The sequence below is a fragment of the Vanellus vanellus genome (assembly GCF_965231255.1).
Source record: "Vanellus vanellus genome assembly, chromosome: 15".
Lineage (NCBI taxonomy): Eukaryota > Metazoa > Chordata > Aves > Charadriiformes > Charadriidae > Vanellus > Vanellus vanellus.
This window is the reverse complement of record NC_138920.1, coordinates 13,368,410-13,385,445: the sequence shown is the minus strand read 5'-3', so window position 1 is coordinate 13,385,445 and position 17,036 is coordinate 13,368,410. Positions and strand designations below refer to the sequence as shown.

At 54.5% G+C, this 17,036-nt stretch overlaps 1 protein-coding gene across 3 annotated transcripts; it reads right to left on the bottom strand.

Moving 5' to 3' along the window:
• Positions 1-1,812: 1,812 nt before the first annotated feature.
• COMMD7 (COMM domain containing 7) lies at positions 1,813-7,818 on the bottom strand. 3 transcript variants are annotated; one of them, XM_082491109.1, is made up of 9 exons: positions 7,686-7,795; positions 6,081-6,134; positions 5,880-5,982; positions 4,212-4,268; positions 4,095-4,132; positions 3,453-3,543; positions 3,285-3,334; positions 2,720-2,817; positions 1,813-2,197 (listed from the first exon to the last, which is right to left on the bottom strand). In XM_082491109.1, exons 1-8 carry the CDS (start codon positions 7,767-7,769, stop codon positions 2,752-2,754), a joined length of 543 nt encoding a protein of 180 aa, XP_082347235.1. In that variant the 5' UTR covers positions 7,770-7,795; the 3' UTR covers positions 1,813-2,197; positions 2,720-2,751. The 3 variants fall into 3 exon arrangements, with proteins under 3 accessions (XP_082347235.1, XP_082347234.1, XP_082347233.1); XM_082491108.1 differs by having other exon boundaries at positions 2,720-2,768; XM_082491107.1 differs by lacking the exons at positions 1,813-2,197; positions 2,720-2,817 and having other exon boundaries at positions 2,855-3,334; positions 7,686-7,818.
• Between the last annotated feature and the right edge of the window lie 9,218 nt (positions 7,819-17,036).

Sequence of the window (17,036 nt, the reverse complement as noted above, 5' to 3'; positions counted from 1 at the left end):
TGTGTTTCCCAGCGCCTGGCTGGCCCGATCGGGAGAGCGACCCAATTCCCCCACATTTGGCGTCGCCCCGTGCCGGTGCTGCCGCAGCCGGCTCCCTCCTGGTGCCCCTTCCCCGCCGGGGCTGCCAGCTTGGCTCATGCACAGCCAAGTGCGTGGGATGAAAGGGTGCTCCCGGGGTACCAGGGACTGCTGGTGGCAGCATGAAGGTCACGCCACGTCCCGGCGGTGCGGCGGCAGCACTCTCTAATGCTGCTGATCAGAGATGCCCGTGGGGATTGTGGAGCAGCATGGAGGTGACCCCTGCGCTTGGGGTCAGCAGGCCGCGGCGTGCGTCAGCCCCGAGCGGCTTAATCCCAACCGGGCAGGAGGAGGAGCGCGGTGGGGTGGCGGATTCCTGACCCACAACTGAGCCTGGCATCTTCTCCGGCATCGCCGCGGTCTGCCTCCCGCCGTAACCGGATAGGGTTGAGTGGTACCGCCCTGGCACCAGGAGGGCAAGGAGAAATAATAGGAACAGGCAGCAGAAAATGTAAGGCAGAAAAATTCGTCTTCAAAAAGCAGCCCTTTGGACTTTTTCTTCCTCCCTGAAATAGCTTCTCCTGCCACCTAAAAGGAGATTAAATATTCTGCAGAACATTATTTCTAAGGAATTTCTTTTTTTTCAAATTTACCATAATCATGTGATGAAGCTCGAAATGCTTGTGAATGGCCTGATATGTGGCAAAATAAATATGCAAATACTGTCCCCAGGTTTGCCAGCGGGATTCCCCGAGCTGTTTCCCAAACACACAGCTCAGCCTATACTCGTTATTGGTTCTAGTCACTCACACAGGACTGCACGAAATGCAGTGCAGAAAAACACTGGGGTTTTTGCAAGCTGAAAACCTGCGGGTAAAGCTGTGAGTTGCGGGGAGCTTTGTGATGCCTTTCTCGCAGAAACTGCTGTTTTGTGCATGGCTTTAACTGGAAGCAGATGCAGGCACAGGCAGCCGCAGTGCTGCTTGTCCCACAGCAGACTTGCAGGTTGCTGCAGGACAGTGAATTAGTTCAGGTGCAGGCTGGAAACGGAGAGGATCTTGCTGGTATCTTCCCCTGTGCTGCAGTTTATTTCCCTCCACTGAGACCGCTGAGTGAGTCAGGGACAGAGGTGCCTCAGGAAATCCCGACGGTGGAAGCAGTGTGCTGCACGAGGGAGTTTCATTCAGCTCTGTGCCATGGGAGGAGGCTCCAGCGAGCTCGGACTGCCAAGAAGCACCGGACAGTTAAACAGTCTGGACATGGGAGGAACCTCGGTGAACATAACATCTTCCACTGCCTCCGTGTCAGGTCAGGGGCACTCCTCTGCTTCTTGATGAAGAGCTCATCCTTGCTGTTATACAACTGAGGAGTCGAGCTAATGGTGTTTCGTGGGGTTTGGACGTACCAGGAAGCGGGCTGGATCTACCTGTGCGATGTCACACAAACTGCAGATTAAAGAGCCGCTTGCTAGAGCCTAGCGCGCACAAACAACATTTATCTAGTCACCCCCTGAGGAGGTGTTCTCCCTGTGCGCAGAGGCAGATGTTTGGTTGTTTAAGATTTAAAATCATCTACCACTGATATACTTTTCCATAATGGGGTACAATTGGGAAGGACGTAATCAATCCATTTCTCAATACACGAGAAGCGAGAGGCTTGGAAGTGAGCATGAAGTGATCCCCCAGGCTAGATGCTCTCCTTGCTCCCTTGTCCTCTCTGCTTAATTCTTCCAAGTTTGAAAATTATTCTTTGCTTCTGCTTCTTTTTCTCAAAAAATCAGATTGATACAAATGGAGCAGGATGGGAATGGGTTTATTTATTTGCTATTTTAATACAAGTATCCACATATTTCTGACCACAATTTCTCATAATAGTATAAAAAAAAAACCCAGATGAGTGGATTTGTAGCTTCTTTGAAACACTTGCCAAAGTTTCAGGTTCTGGGATTGATGGGTCCTTCTGGGCAATCACACCACTGTTCATTGCACAGCCTTGTCTTCTCTTATCGAGGTGTCAAGAGTCAGCCAGGAAAGAGCAGATCTGCAGACCCACAAGGAGAAATTAAACATCCTGGACAGATATCTGGTCAGGCCCATGCAGCTTCAGCTGAAGCTTTCCAGACTGGTTTTGACCCGTTCCATTTCATGCAGAAAACTGTAGAACTGGGGCAAAGTTAACTCTGCAGAAAAAAAAAAAAAGAGGCATAAAGTCTTAGATTTCAGGTTACACTTCCAACATTGGAAAAGCCATCGTGGTGCTACCGCGGAGCAACTCATGTTCACCTAAGCTAGGCAGGATTAGACACTTCGGCTCTCTGCAGTTGTTTCTTCACACCAGCTGGGCTGCGTGGGGGGGGGTTCTGGGCTAGGATTCTCCTAACAGCAACTGACACTTGGGAATTGTTTACTTTCATCTGCCATGCTCCTCTGACCGCTTTTCACGGTTGCATGGCGTATCTATATTTACTTATGCAAAGATGCGAAGACTGCCCAACAGTCGGTGTTCCTAAATACTTTTGGAGTGACTGCGGCGGGGTAAGGGCAGGAGCAACCGCAGCGTCCCCCAGCGATGCTCTCACAGTGACCCCTGCTGGGTCCGTGCCCAAAGCTCCCCCACCTCCAGCAACACCAGGGAGCTCTGAGCTGCCGCTCTGCTTTCACGTACTCAAACACTTGCTTCTCTTCCAGAACTGTTAACTCACCTATATATACGTTTTCCATTTGGCTCCCTTTTTTAATCACCAGCTTCAGCTTGGGGGAAGAAAAAGCAGAGGTGTTTTAATTCAGAGAGACCCGTATTCTGAGCACCATGAAAAGACAGGAGTACAGGAGTCTGCTGTGAGTTTCAGACGGGCAGACTGCTGCAAAGCACACGCATCTTTAACAGGCTTTTTGGGAAGTGTCACTGTAGGAATAGATTCCTTAGGCATTGGGAGGATCTCTGGAAGTCTGTATAAACGATCACATTCCCCCTCCCTCCCCAAGATAGCGTGACCTTTGCTAGGTTGAGGTTTTTGAACAGCTTTTCAGAGTGGGCTACGCTTCTGTGATACATGATGTCTTCAGAAGAGAAACAAATAGCAGTGTGCCTGCTATCTGCTGGCAGTTGCACTCAGAAGCCTGAAGCAGATGCACTGTTGCAGAGCTTGCTCCTGTGAGATCTAGCTTTCTGCTAGCTCCTCTCACAGCCAGTACTTCCCCCATGCCTGTCCGTAGCTTGTTCCTTAACTGCACTACAACCCGAACTCTCTGATGTAGGAGATTTACCTGTAAGAAGATACTTCCCACTTTTTCCAGTTCACTGCTCCCAGCAGTCACTGTGAGTCAGAAAGAAAAGAAGGGAGATAATCTGTTAGCTAAACTGTGAAATAAAAAGTTATTTAGCTGAGAGCTGCTGTTGGGTTTCCCAACCCGTTTATGTTTTAGCTCTGTTACCTCCAAACTTCCACTCCATATCTATCAGCTGGTTAATCATCAGCGTCTGACCAACAGCCAGGCGTGTTAGGGTGGGGGAATTCACCTTCCACTGCAAGAGCAAAAGACACACAAGCAATCAATTCAGAGAGGCCTCCATTTATGTTACTCGTCATTTCAACACGAGTCAGAAACATGGGAGACTGATGGCAGAAGCCCAAACTGGAGGTGTGCAAAGGGGCAAACTAATGTGGTCGGGAAGGTTTTCAAAGATGTTTGAGTCCTGCTAGGATTTCCATCTGCCTTGTCACTTCTGTAAGTGAAACTCACTGTTTTTGTTTTAACACTGGTTCAGTGTAACAATATCTGCGCAAAACGTCATGTGTTCATGTAACTGCATGACCCCAGGGCTCAAGGCATGCAAAGCAGGAAAACAATCAAATGAAAGCCACACAGAAGTGCAGGATTCACTAAACTGATTAGGTAGAGGCCATGGCATTAGACAAAGTTATCCTTATCAGTTACCTGTTCAAAATTCTGAGCTGGTTTTGAAGAAAATACCCACAGTGCTGACACATCTCAGTAGCTCAGTGGGGTTTTACAAGTTCCCACTCAAAGACTGACATTTTGTTAGCTTAGAGACAAGCAAAAATGTATTAATACCTGTTCTGCAAAATAACTGGCTTTCTCTTCACTGAGGCCTGTGGGAGAAACCATATGAGATTACTATATGTGATAAATATTAATTATCTTTTATTTAGCGAAAGTCAGGTGACCTACCTAGAGCAATAAAATCTGCTCTGACTTGTTCGGAAGACAGATTCCTCTTCAGGGCACCTGAATAAACAATGCAAGGAAGAAAAATCACTTTTTACTGAGTCAAAGCCATCTTTACCGAGTCAAACAAATGCTGGGACGGAGACCCTGCGATAGAAAGCTTCTGTTCTTGGACTGTGTTTTGAGACAAACCACAGCTCGTCAAGATAGGAAATACAGTTGTGCCTGCCGGTATCTTTGCAGATGCCCAGTGCTTTAAAAGTCAGGGCGATGGAAGTGCCCGAGAGAAAGGGAGAGATTTCATTGAGGGTATCCATGGAAACAGCAGCAGCGGTTGTGTTTTGAAGTTGCTGCTTTCCCTCCTATAGAAGCTTTGCTTGTTAAAGGAGAACTGTTAAGGCTGGCAGGCTACTAATTTGACCTACCTGCTGTGTTTTGGATTATGGGTGTGAACGTGTGCATATAACACTTTCCCCTGCTGTGCCTGCCTCCTTTGTTCTGGGGCACAGGCAGCACATGGAAGTTTACAAGGATTCTGTTCTCTAAAGCCAAGAGCAGGAATCTCATAAATTCAAAGAGACTGCCAGTCCCACGTGGCTTTCTGTCTGTGTAGCGCATAAGCAAAGTTATCTGCTGTAATCTGTTCCAATACTGTCTGTGGCATCCCAGAGCTAACAAAAAGTTAAAACGGGATTGGAGTCAGCGCACACAAACAGGAACGACGAGACCGAGTGCGCCTAGGCTAGAATCAGGACGGGAGAAAATGCCAGTTCCACATTAAATATCCCCAGGACAGTTGTAGGAAAGGAAAATATCCAGTGCTACTCCTGGACAGAAGAAATGGCTTGAAGTAGTGGAACAAAAGTTTAGACCAAATGCAGGAAACAGTTGTGCACGGCTTCACTGCTGTGCAGAAAGCTATGGGAAACCCAGGACAGAAGGATAATAGCAAGGGACTATTAATAACAAGAAGGATCAATGGGATGATCGTGCAGTGGAGGTGTTTGATGCATTATCATGTCAAACGGCAGCCACAACATCAGAGTAATCTCATAAAGTGCTGGAATCTGGGGTATTCAAGGGGAATCCTCCTGCTCCTCTTCCCCACTATTTATGAATGAGAAACTGCTGGGCACATAAGTGTTTTTCTAAAATGAGACTGCAAGGACAAATGTCTCCCTCACATGGCCTAGAACTATGCCAGTTTCCAGCCCACTCTAGAGGGGTGTGTACACTGTCTTATCTGTCTCAAACAGCGCTTGTCCTTGTAGGAATTACAGCACTGAGTCACTTGGATGGAAGTTCCTACAAAGATTTAGTGCCAACATAAGGCTGCACAGGTCTGGAAAAAACAGATTTACAGGCACAAGTTAAACCAAGCACTGTCACCGTGTTGTGCTTGCATTTAATGCATAAATATATAAGTGAGTTTAGTTAAGCCTGTGAAATGTGTGTGCAGGCAGGGTGTAAAGAATACAAAGTCCGAGTCACCAAATGGACATTTCAACAAGAGAATTTCTGATTCTTAAATGCTAAGCCATTTATTAGCTACTGTTAGCACTTATTGTGCAAACCAAGCGCACTGCAGTTCTTAAGATGAACTTTAGCAGCATGCAGGAATAGACGCAATAGTTTTGGCCTCAGGGTAGCATATGCAAATGTATCACTTACCATTAGGTACCAGAAGAATACTTTTGACAATGTTTTTCAGGGGGCCCAAGCTGATTTTATTCATGGTGGCGAAGTCTGAGAGCTGAGTCAGAAACCTTTCTACCTGCTCAAGAGAAAGAGCAGAGACACAATCTTACCTCTGCATGTTTCTCACCAGAGAGCTGCATTCACATACTCCTTGGAGTTCTGCACATGCCATACCTCTTTGGGCTCCGTTAGAAAGCGGAAGAGCACTTCAGTCAGCGCTGAGAATTGCTGTGGAAGAACAGGACAGTGTTATGGAGCTGGGCATCAGCGTGCATCATTTCTCAGCGCTTTGCCACCCCCATCACCACTGCGACTAGCGGGTGATTTACCACGTTGATGCAGCTCCACCTGCCCCCAGTACATTGGTCCCAGAGTTTGACCTCCCGTGCTGGTAAGGTACCCCAGTCCTCGGCATTACAAGATGCCTATGGATGGGATTTGTTCATGGGTGCTTTTCAGAGACTCTCAAAGGGTTTGAGCAGCTGGCACTGCACGGGACTGTTGTGACCCTTGGCTAATTGGAAGCTGCTGTTCTGTCCTGTGTAATCCAAAAACTGAATGGGAAAAGATGTGAACACCTCTTTTTCACAAACCCCATGAGGTAACCAGACTAACTACAGAAAGGAAAAGAACTGGTTAAAGCTCTAGTCACTGCCTTCGGTTTTCTGAGCGTGCAGCTGGCAGGGCTGGAGAGCCTGCCTGTAGGGCAGCGCACTACCATCCTCTCTCCTCTGCCAGCACTGGCTGTGACCTTCTGGGTACGGCTGGCTGGTCCGCTGCTGTACATGGCTCATCCCATCCTATCCTTGTCGTCAGCCATGTAACAGAGATGGCTGTTACCCATGGTTCTGGCAAGCTAAGCTAAAAAAGCTACAGCTCTTCCACTAACTTCAGCATGAGCTAAAACAGCTTCTGCGACGTGGCTGCACACCCAGTGTGTGGGCGACTCAGAGGCAGACATGTGCTGCTGACCGGGACAGGAGGGTGGCAGGGTGGCAATCACAACCCCGATGCCATGCAGTCCCACCAGGAAAAAACAGCACTCGACAGGACCCTACAGCCCACACAGGGTGCGACATGAGCCCCTCCATCACTCAGAGTGCCTTGTGGCCCTCAAAACCAGGCTCCTGCCATGCAAGGGGCTCGCACAGCTGGGTGCGGGGCTGTGCCGCTGAGCACAGGGCCACACTCTGCAATGCTGCCCCAGACACCAGAAAACACAGTTCCCTTCCGGAGCGGGCTCAGACCCAGCAGGGATCCTGGCACTGGGGCTTGGAGGCCTGACCAGGCCTGGTACCAGGGTGCTCTGGGGCTACAGGGCCTGAATGGGCCTGGTACCGGGGTGCTCTGGGGCTACAAGGGCCTGACCAGGCCTGGTACCAGGTTGTTCTGGGCGCACAGGGCCTGAGCGGGCCTGGTACCGGGGCTGCTCCGGGAGTACAGGGCCTGGAAGCCGATGGGACCCAGTACCGGGGTGCTCTGGGGGTGCAGATCCTGACTGGGCACAATACCGAGGCTGCTCCAGGGCTGCGGGGCCTGGAGGCCCGATGGCGCCCACTCCCGAGGCTGCTCTGGGGGTGTGAGGCCTGCTGGGCCCGTCCGGGCTCGGTACCGGAGCTGCTGCTGGGCCGGCTGGGCCCGGCACCCCGGGTGGTGGCTCGCCCCGACCCCGGCTGCGGCTGCCCTGGAGCCGTCGGCCCCGCAGGATCCCGGGCCGAGGCTGCTCCCGCCGCCGCTCCCCGCCCTCCCCCAGCCCGGCCCGGCCCGGCCCGGCCCCACCTGGGCGCTGAGCTGGTTGAGGTTGTGCATGTCGCCGCTCACCGCCTCCGGCACCGGGTCGCGGGTGAAGTTGAGCAGCCCCATGGCGGCGGCCGCGGCTCCGCCCGCCCCCGCCCGGCCCCGGCGCCGGGGCCCGCCTCAGCCTGAGCATTGGCGGCCGCACTTTCCGCACCACCGCAGCCACCGACCCCGCACCGCACCGGTGCAGGGGGGCGGCTGAGGGGACCCCACCCAACCGGCTGGGGCTCCCACCGCCCTCCGTGCCCTGGAGCAACCACTCGGCCCGGACCATGGCGGCCCCTGTGGCCGCAGCTGCGGTGCTGGCAGAGCCCCTCGTTTGCACGGGACGGCTGGCCGGTGGGACCGGTGGCTGGCGGGATGGGTGGCCAGCGGGCCGGCGTGCCCCGTTGCCCACCCCGGGGCTCGCAGTGGTGCTGTGCCACATGCCCTAAGGCCGCGTGCGGGCAGGGGTTCACCTGAGCGTGGCTGGGTTCACCTCCCAGCATGGCTTCATGCGCCGTTAATTGGTCTTACAGAACAATTATTTTTGGTGTGAAGGTCTGGGACAGCCTCGTGCTTTCCTACCTAAAACTCATCGGTAGAACCCCCAAATTCGAGCTGCGGTACATGCATATGTCTGTGTGTTTGTGCCAATAAATGTTTACTCTTCATTCGAAGTTCTCTGTGCTAGAGGTATTTAGCCACGTGTTTCATTTTATGCACTTGATCACTTCCATGGAAAGTAAACTGTGTGGTTGCTAGTACGTGTGGAGAGTAAACTACAGGCAAAAAGGGAGAGAGCTGTGGGTACCCTCCGTGTGCGGAGGCTTAAGTTTCACCTGTGGGGTGGAGATCTGGCTGACAGCTGAGTAGTATAAGTTGTTTTCTGTACAAACCCCTCAAATAAAATGTTTAAAAAAGCAGTTTATAGGGTGAATGGTTTTTTTTCCCTCTGAAAATTCCACTTAGGACCAGAAACTCAGGTGTGATTTTCCCCCCTCTGGCTGCTTCTCCCAGCACTGGCACAGGCTCACAGTGGCGGGTGGCCCAGGGCAAAGTAGCTCATCACGACCCATGGCTGTGCTCCTTGGGACCCATGGCTGTGCTCCTTGGGATGGACGGGTGATGGATGGTAAGGAAGAGGCAGCTCCAGGCTCGACCAGCCCAGGGGCAGAAAGTATCGAGATGTCGAGATTTTAACCCGTTCTCACCATAACCCATAAACAGGAGGTCTCCTTGGTTCAGAGACCTGTAGGAAGGCAGGTGAGTTGTAAAATCGCCTTCTCACCCTCTGTTACACGGTCTCCTTTCTGTTTGTGCTTGGGAGGAAGGCCTTGACCCAGAAAATACTAAAACTGGATGTATTCCCTCAGAGGACAATGGAGCTGATCCCATGCTTGAAGACACCCTTGCCTTAAGCTGTGATTTCACAGCTTTCCAAGAGCAGGAAGATAAGCTCTCCAGCAGTTATTTCACTATCAGTGTGAATGTGTCTGATCCGTTTTATCTGGGAAGGTGTTCACGGAGGCAGATGGACAGTGTATAAAAGCCTTTGTGGAAGGTAAAACTAAGGCAGCCCACAACGCTTCTGTTTTATTACTGACACTTTCAATTGCAAATGAGAGCATAGGAAATTTTATAGTGCCTTTCATTGTGAAGATACCCCAGCTGGGAGATTTTCTATTTCATATACATGGGGTGGAACTGTGTACCTTGATTTAATAGGGTTGTTTAGCTGAAAAAATTGCATGTGGGTGTGCTTGCACGGTTTGACCCTAAATATTTAGGACACCTCAAAGCAAAGTGCAGATTTTTCACATTGGAACAATTTATCGGGTTCTGTGGTGAACTGGCCATATTGGCATGTTTAAAACCACAGCATATGCTTGTCTCTAAAAAATAGTTAATCTTAACTAAAACTCATTCAGGTAGATGTATGGACAGGGTAGCACGGGATGCCAGTGTGTGTGAACACAGTATTTCTGGTCTTAAAATTTTGCATAGAGCCTTACGTACATTTTCCTAAGTGCAAATAATTAATTGCAATTAATAATTGCACACTTTCATAACCACCAAAATTCATTCACCTGTACTGAGTGGCCAAAAAACAGAAACAAGGAAAGAGGCAATTTTCTGTCTGGTTTGTGTGCCAGGATTAGCTGTGCAGGAGCAGCCTGCGACTGATCCTTACTTCCCCTTGTCTTTCTAGGGTAATGCTTTAGGAACTAATTAAGGATGGTCTCAGTGCACGCGTGTGTGCTTGTGTGAGCATGCAGGAGGGAGAAGCCAACGTGGTTAAACAGTTTCCCAGGCAGCAAACCAAATTCTTGGGGAAAGCTGAGTGATAGGATCCAAGAAGAAGAGTTTAAGTGGAGGTATGTGCTCATAACATCCTGTCCAAACAATCACCAGGAAATCTGGCAGTCCCACCTCCTGGGATGCTGGTTTGGCTGCAGCATGCCATGCAAGTGCCACGATCCCTGGTATGGCACTGGCGCAGGGGGGCTTGTTTCTGCCAGCACTCGTTTTTGAAAAGGATTTACTCAAATAAAAGAGAAGGTTGCAGGGTGATGGTCTGGATTAGTTACATGGGTGCCAGGCGGAGGATGGTCACCAGAGCCCCGGGCAGACCCCCCAGGGCTGTCCCTGCCCCAGGAGGCAGCCTGTGTCCCCCGGCAGCCCTCAGCCGATGGGTGCCTCTGCCAGGCTATTCTCATGCAGAACGTGTTGCTGATGGACTCATCAGAGCTGAGGACAAGCTGAGGACAGCAGTTCCGAGTTACAGATATGCGTGCTTGTTCACCACAAATACTAGAATGAAAGCAGCAGCAAAAGGCAATGGGACATGGACACACATACACACACACACACAGAGAGAGGTAAATAGAGTATTAAAACTGGTGCACTCCAAAATGAGCCAGAGGATCAGTGCGCCCTACTTCAGATGCATTTTTCAGCTTCATTTCACCTGTCAAACTCCAAAAGCTTCCTCAGCACTTGGAGAGTGTTACCTGGGGAAGGGTCCTTATTATATATTCCCTAGAGATCAACTCTTGGGGTGTCACTGTCATGTTCTCTGATGCTACTTTCTATCCAAAGCTCTCAAAGCCCTTTGCAGTTGCTCCGAGGTCACCCTTGGAGCATCTTCCTGAAGTGGGAGAGCATTGCCTGCACTTGCTGGCCAGAGAAAGGCCTGGAAAAGGTAAGAGTGTGTGAACGAGCTGGAGGTAAAACCCAGATGCCTTTCACCCTGGCTGGTGCTGAGCCCACCCACTCTCAGTGTGTTCTGCCCATCTACAGTGTCTGCCTTGAGCTGTGTGGACTCAGGAGAACATCTCTGTACGTGGGCTGAGGGATGCTACAACTCCTCCCAGCTTACTGCTGTGATGGAGATTGCCCGGCTGAAACCTTGGAGGGGTTAGATCTGTTCCCAGGGGAGGCTGATATAAATGAGGTCTCTGAGACCAGAATTTCAGTTTCTCCTGCAGTTTAATGCCCCTTCCTCTCCCCCATCGCACTCTGCACTGTTTGCTCCCAGGCAAACATTGCTACAGGAGTAAATTATTGCAAGCATTGCGTGCGAAGGTTGCGGCGGAACTGGAAGCACCACTGCTGGGCTCTGGTACGCTCCTGCCCTGTAACCGCAGGCAAAACCCTTCCTCTGCCGCCTCCCCTGCCCGTGAGCGGGGATGATCATCCCTTACCCGCCAGGGAAGGAGCAGCTCTGGACCTGGAGAGGAGGGGCCTCTGCGGGCAGCTGCCCCCGGGGAGCAGTGTTTCTGCGATAAAAGTATATATGCTCAGGAGGGCGGTCTGGGGAGGCCTCGTCACTTCAGATTAGGCTGTAGCAGGCGTATCCTGTTTTCTAGGAAAAAGAGGATTTTGTGGCCAGCTTTGTTAGAGAGGCATTGAAGATTTTTCTTTGTGTGCCTTTGCGTTTGAAGTTTACGCGCCGGTAGCTGCAGACTTTCTAGATGTTCTGGTTACACGGATGACACTTATTTTTAACCTTATTTTTATTAGAGGTTTGTATCATGTGGTCCTGGCCAACCCACAGGAAGGGCTAGAAACTTCACGTAGGAGGGATAACACTTCCTATGTCTGTGTAAACAGCAATTCCCCCCAGATGGGAAAAGCCAGCCCGGCTGTAGGGGAGGCTGGAGGCTCTATTCCCACATGTGGCAGCAGGATGAGGCTTTCCCACAGCGAGGACAGACCTCGCTGTCATCTCAGTAGCCAGAGAGCCCTGCCACTGCGCTGCTGGGTACCACATCTCGCTCCAGGGCTCAGGAGAGATGCTGGTGGCAGGAAAGCTTCTCCATGGAGTGGTGGTGAGGAGCGCCCTGTTGCTGGGAGCTGTGATGGAGCGGAGCTGGTGGAGCTGGTGGAGAGGTGAGCGGACAGCATTGGGCTGGGGTGAGGGTGAGGGCCACAGAGCCGCTTGTGGAAGAGGACACATCCCATGGGACATGCTCCGATGGGGTCTTGCAATGAAGAATGCCAGGCAGTGAAAACGATTGTTACTGCGGGCTGGGAAAGAGCCGCTGTGCTGTGCGTACACCTACACGGGAGACTCCAAAGCCTGAACTCAGCAGGACCGTCACTGCCGGCTTCAGCGAACGGAAAAGTTCCTCCTGCTCCCTGCCCCAGGGTCGCTGGAAGAGCTTGCAAATGTCCGAGGTGATTTAATGGTGCTGGTGCTTCTCCCTACCTGCTAGAAGACTAAACAAGCACATAGCTGTCACTGGGGACCGGGAATCTGGGACCCACCGATCCGGAGATGACAAGGGTGCACTGCTGACGGCTGTAGATAATGACACATTTGCTCAGTTGCTTTATTTGTGTGGGTTCTCTAGGCACATCACTTATGAAACACGGAGCAGGTCCTGACTCAAACACTTGGGTGCAAAGCAAGGGACAGCAGGTGATCGGAGCCAGAGGAGAGCTCCGGGCAGGGAATGGCATTGGTTTTCCTGACCAGGGTGGCGAAGGAGAATTTTAGGAAGAGATTTGAAATGGGAGACTAAGATGGACAGAGAGGATCTGGGCCTGGTGCCATAACCCAGGGACACTGCAGAGAAGGCAATGGCTGAGCAGCCTTTGGTGAGAAGGAGGATTCAGAGATGGGAGAGATGAGTTATGTGTGGAAGGGCTGGTGCGGTCACTGGGAAGAATTCAGAGTGGAAGATGAGGATGAGGAGTCACTTCTGATGTGAATGGATGTTGCCAGTCTCAACTCTGTTGTGATGGTGACAGAGGGCGGCTCTTTCGGCTGGTGGGTCACCGGCTCCATGGATTTGACACGCTGGCCAAGGGAGGCCAGCCAGATGTGAAAATGGCTCTTCTTGCTGGAATGATTTTTTGCAGAAGCGTTGGGTAGTCCGGCTGTGCTACTGATGGGAGTCACTCTGTCACGGGGAGGGACATGTCTGTGGCACGGTGTGCAGAGGATGTGCAGCCTGCGCTCAAGGGGTGGGGAGGGATTCCCCCCCCACACCTCTCCCCAGCCGCTGCTCCCTGCTCCTGTAAGCCCTGGACATGCTTCCCGGCTTCTTGCAGCCTCCAGTGATGGAGCGGAGGAGCTTTGCCCCCCGGGCCATGTCCCACCACATGTCCATGCTGGAGAGCCTCAGGGCTGACGGGGAGCAGTGGTGGGGATGCTCTGGTACCTGCCTGGCAGAGGCTGCCAGCTGCAAGCCCTTGTTCAGCAGGGACGGCTGAGAGCCTGGTGCAGGGTACCAGAAATGTCTGGCAGGAGCCTAAACATAAAATCCTCTTTAGAGGTATCTTTTTTCCCCGTGAGATGGCATACAAATTTTCTTGACTGTTAAGAAATAAACTCACAGCATCTCTCTGTAGTTGCGTGTAGCGGAGACAGGGAAAAGGGTCAGGGTTTGGCACATAATCTGCCCAGAGCTGCTTTGTTTGGTACCAGGCCTTTTTCACGAACAGTATGCACAGACGTGCTCTCCTGAATTAAATGATAACTGAGGGGAAGAGAGAGAAAGAGGGCGTTTCAGCCGGGCGGGAGATTGATGGCAGGTCAGCGAGGCCAACAGAGGCAGGAAGGTTTCCGTAGAAAGGGAGAGGAGCCCGTGGATGCTTGAAGCAAGGGCTAATTCCACCCTAACAGTGCCCTAGAAACTCATGAACACAACCCGCAAAAGCATTCTGCTTTCTCAAATTTCGAAAACCAACCAGGAGTAAAATCTGTTTGCTGGGTTTTAATCTACTCGGCAGAGTTGCAAATTAGCTTTAGGTTTATGCAGCGTGTGTTTGTTTGAACTGTAATATCCAGTGTTCCCGAAGGCTTATCCAGACCAGATTTCACAGCTCCTCTTTTTCACTTGCAGGGCTTTTTTCACATGTGCAGCCACATTTTTCATGCTTGTGTTTTGCATGGATGGAGGGGTGGTCTGGGGAAACCTGCAGCACAGGCCTTGGGCTGGTCCAGGTACTTCCCACAGGGTTCGGATGCTTTGGCTAACTCATTTTTTCCTCCTGGCTTTGAAAACTTGTTTCTATCACACCAGGGATAATCATATTCCATCTTCTTACTGTTATACAGTTTTCTGCTGGATCTAGAAGTAATAGCAAGTGAGCCGAGAAGATTATACCCCACGTGGACTCTGGATGCTTTGTCTTGGGCAGGAGAGGCGCAGACTGTTTTCCTCGTCCCCAGCACAGCCCTCGCAAGTGTCTCGCCTCTGTACGGCAAAGGGAAAGAACAAACAAACAAAAACTGACTGTAAAACTTGTGAGGCTGTGCCACGCTGCGAGGGGCACGGTGCTGATGGAAACCCGGTGGGCAGAGGGGTGGTTCGGCAGGGTGAGGGCTCTGCCCGGCATCATCGGGGTGCCCCTTCTCCCCCCGGGGAGGGGGGGGTCCTTTGCCGCGGGGGCTGAGCTACGGGGAGGGCTCCGAGGGCCGAGTCCCGGAGGGATGCTGAGGCCTGAGTGATGCCGAGCACTGTGGGTGACACCGGGGTGCCGGCAGGTACCAGGGGATGGAGAGCCATGGGAGGGTGCAAGACATCGGGGGGGCTGTGGAGCCCTGGGAGAGGGATGCTGAGCCTCGGGGATGGGATGCGGGGCATCGTTGGGGGGGAAATACAGGGCACTGGGTGATGTGGAGTCCCGGGCGATGCACAGCAGTAGGCGGCTACTGGGGCGCCGGGAGTGCGGAGCCGCGTTTGGAGGATGTGGAGGCCCGTGTGCGTGTGTGTGTGTGTGTGTGTGTGTGTGTGTGTGTGTGTCGGGCCGCGGGGGTGCGGGGCACTGGGGGAATGCGGAGCTGTGGGGGGATACAGGGGCACTGGGAGTGCGGAGCCGCGGGGAGGGGGGCGGGATGTGGAGCTCCGGGGCGATGTGAACCCCGGGGGAATGCGGGGCCCGGGGGGCTGCGGGCCCGGGGGACCCGCGGGGGCGGGCGGGTGCGGGCCCCCTTGCTCCCCTCCCCTCCCCCGCCGTGCGGCGCGGCGGGCGTGGGGCGGCGGCGGAGGAGGAGGGGCTGCCCAGCACGGGCAGGGTTAAAGCGCCATGTAACCGGAGCGCGGGGCTGTCGGGGGCCGGCCGGGGCGCGGGAGGCGGCGGCGAGCGGCGGCGCGGCCCCGCTGGACGGCGCGTCCCGCCGCGGCGCAGGTGAGCGCGGGACCGGGGACAGACACATCGGGGACACCGGGGCCGCCCGGGCCGGAGCCGCGGCGCATCCTCGTGGGCGGCTTTGTTGTGAGCGGAGGCGGCGGGGGGACAATGGGGCGGGCGGAGACGCGGCACCGGGCGCACCGGAGGGTGTTGCGGGGAGCGCCCCGGGCCCGGCCGATCGGGCGGCCCCGCTCCCGGTTCCTGGGGACTCGCGCTGCTCCGCCCCGGGGGCTCGGGGCGGCGGGAGGAGGGGGCGGCGGGCCCCGCCGCCACTTGTTGCCGGTGCTCGGCCCCCGGGAGGGCTCGGGGGGGGCTCGGTGCGCCCGCAGCCCCAGGCAAGGCTCCCGCCGGTCCCGCCCGCCCCTCCGGCTCCCGTCGCAACTTTCGGAATTTCCCGCGGAGGCGCCGTGGCCGCGTATCCCGGGGGCGCGTCTCGGGGCTGTCACGGCGGGGTCGGGCCGGGTGGCGGGGACCCCCGGCGATGCCGGGACGGGCAGGGGAAACGGGGCAGGGGCAGGGGCACAGCCCGGGGCCGCGGCGGGAACGCGGCAAAGCCTCGGGGTCCTCGGGTTGCCGTCGGTGAAACGGCAAGGGATGGCTTCGGGGCGGGGAGGGTTCGGGAAGGGCTGGGGTTACCCTGCCCGTGGCTCGGCGGGCCCCGGGCAGCGCCGCCCCCAGGCAGGGGGGCACGGGGAGGGCTTCCGGGAGCCCGGGATGCGGCGGGTAGCGCTGCCGGGGCTGAACACCTTTGTTTTCGGTTCTTGGGTCAGGGATGTGTCAGCGCATCTTGTTTTTTCTCTTTTCGCAGGAAAACAGCTCCCGGCCGGAGCCTCGGGCGTGAAGTTTCCCCGGGGCTGGGGACGGAGGGGAGGGGGCGGCCGGAGCCGGGGCACGCTCAGCTGCCAGGCGCCGGCCCAGGCGGCAGGTACCGACCCGGGGGGGTCCCGGGGAGAGCTCCGCCGGCATCCTCCTCCTCCCGAGCCAGGGGCATCCCGGGGGGAGCTCTGGCGGCATCCTCCTCCTCCCGACCCCGGGAGTCCCGAGGGAAGCTCTGCCGGCATCCTCCTCCTCCCGAGCCCGGGGAAAAACTCCGGTGGCGGGAGAGGCAGGGGAGGGAAAGCGTCGGAGAAAGAGAAGTAAACTCCAGGGTGGTCCCACCGTGGGGCACAAGTACCAGGAGTCCGGGAGAGAGGAGCAGCGGGTGGACTCGTGGGGCGAACACTGGTCCTGGGGCTCTCGCTGATGTTGCCCTGAACTCCCTCGGAAAGGGGGCTGAAGAAGGAGCGAGGGGGCTGAAACCTGCTGCCCCTTCAGCAGGACTTTCCTTTTCTCCCCCTGCCTCCGGTCTCCTAATTTTTTAAGTTGCGAGGGGGAATGAGCCAAGGTGTCCCAGCCCTCAGCTCTGGGGAGGGCTGTAGGCTCAAGCCCCCACTGTACAGGACCAGGTGGGAAGAGATGGGGACAGTGAGGTGTCATTGTCATCGCTTTATGTCCTCTTTTGCAGGGGAAAAATGAAGCAGTAACCGCTCCGGACGGAGGACCTGCCACAGCTGAGCAAGACCCACCTGCGAGACGGCAGAGCCCCCGCTGCCCCCAGCCCTGCCCGCAGGCAGCACCAGCACGGGGTGTCTACTCCACGCCGGGCACGTCCCTGGGCAGGGGGCCCGGGAGAGCCAGAGTGGCTCATCTCAGCGGGACGTGACCGAG

Excerpts from the sequence above, each read along its gene's own strand:
- COMMD7 (XM_082491107.1), bottom strand. The coding sequence starts at position 7,769 with ATGGGGCTGCTCAACTTCACCCGCGACCCGGTGCCGGAGGCGGTGAGC. Across the intron at positions 3,544-4,094 it reads CCAGTTATTTTGCAGAACAG|TGGAAGGTGAATTCCCCCAC; the intron begins GTATTAATACAT and ends TTGCTCTTGCAG. Across the intron at positions 3,335-3,452 it reads TATGGAGTGGAAGTTTGGAG|TGACTGCTGGGAGCAGTGAA; the intron begins GTAACAGAGCTA and ends TCTGACTCACAG.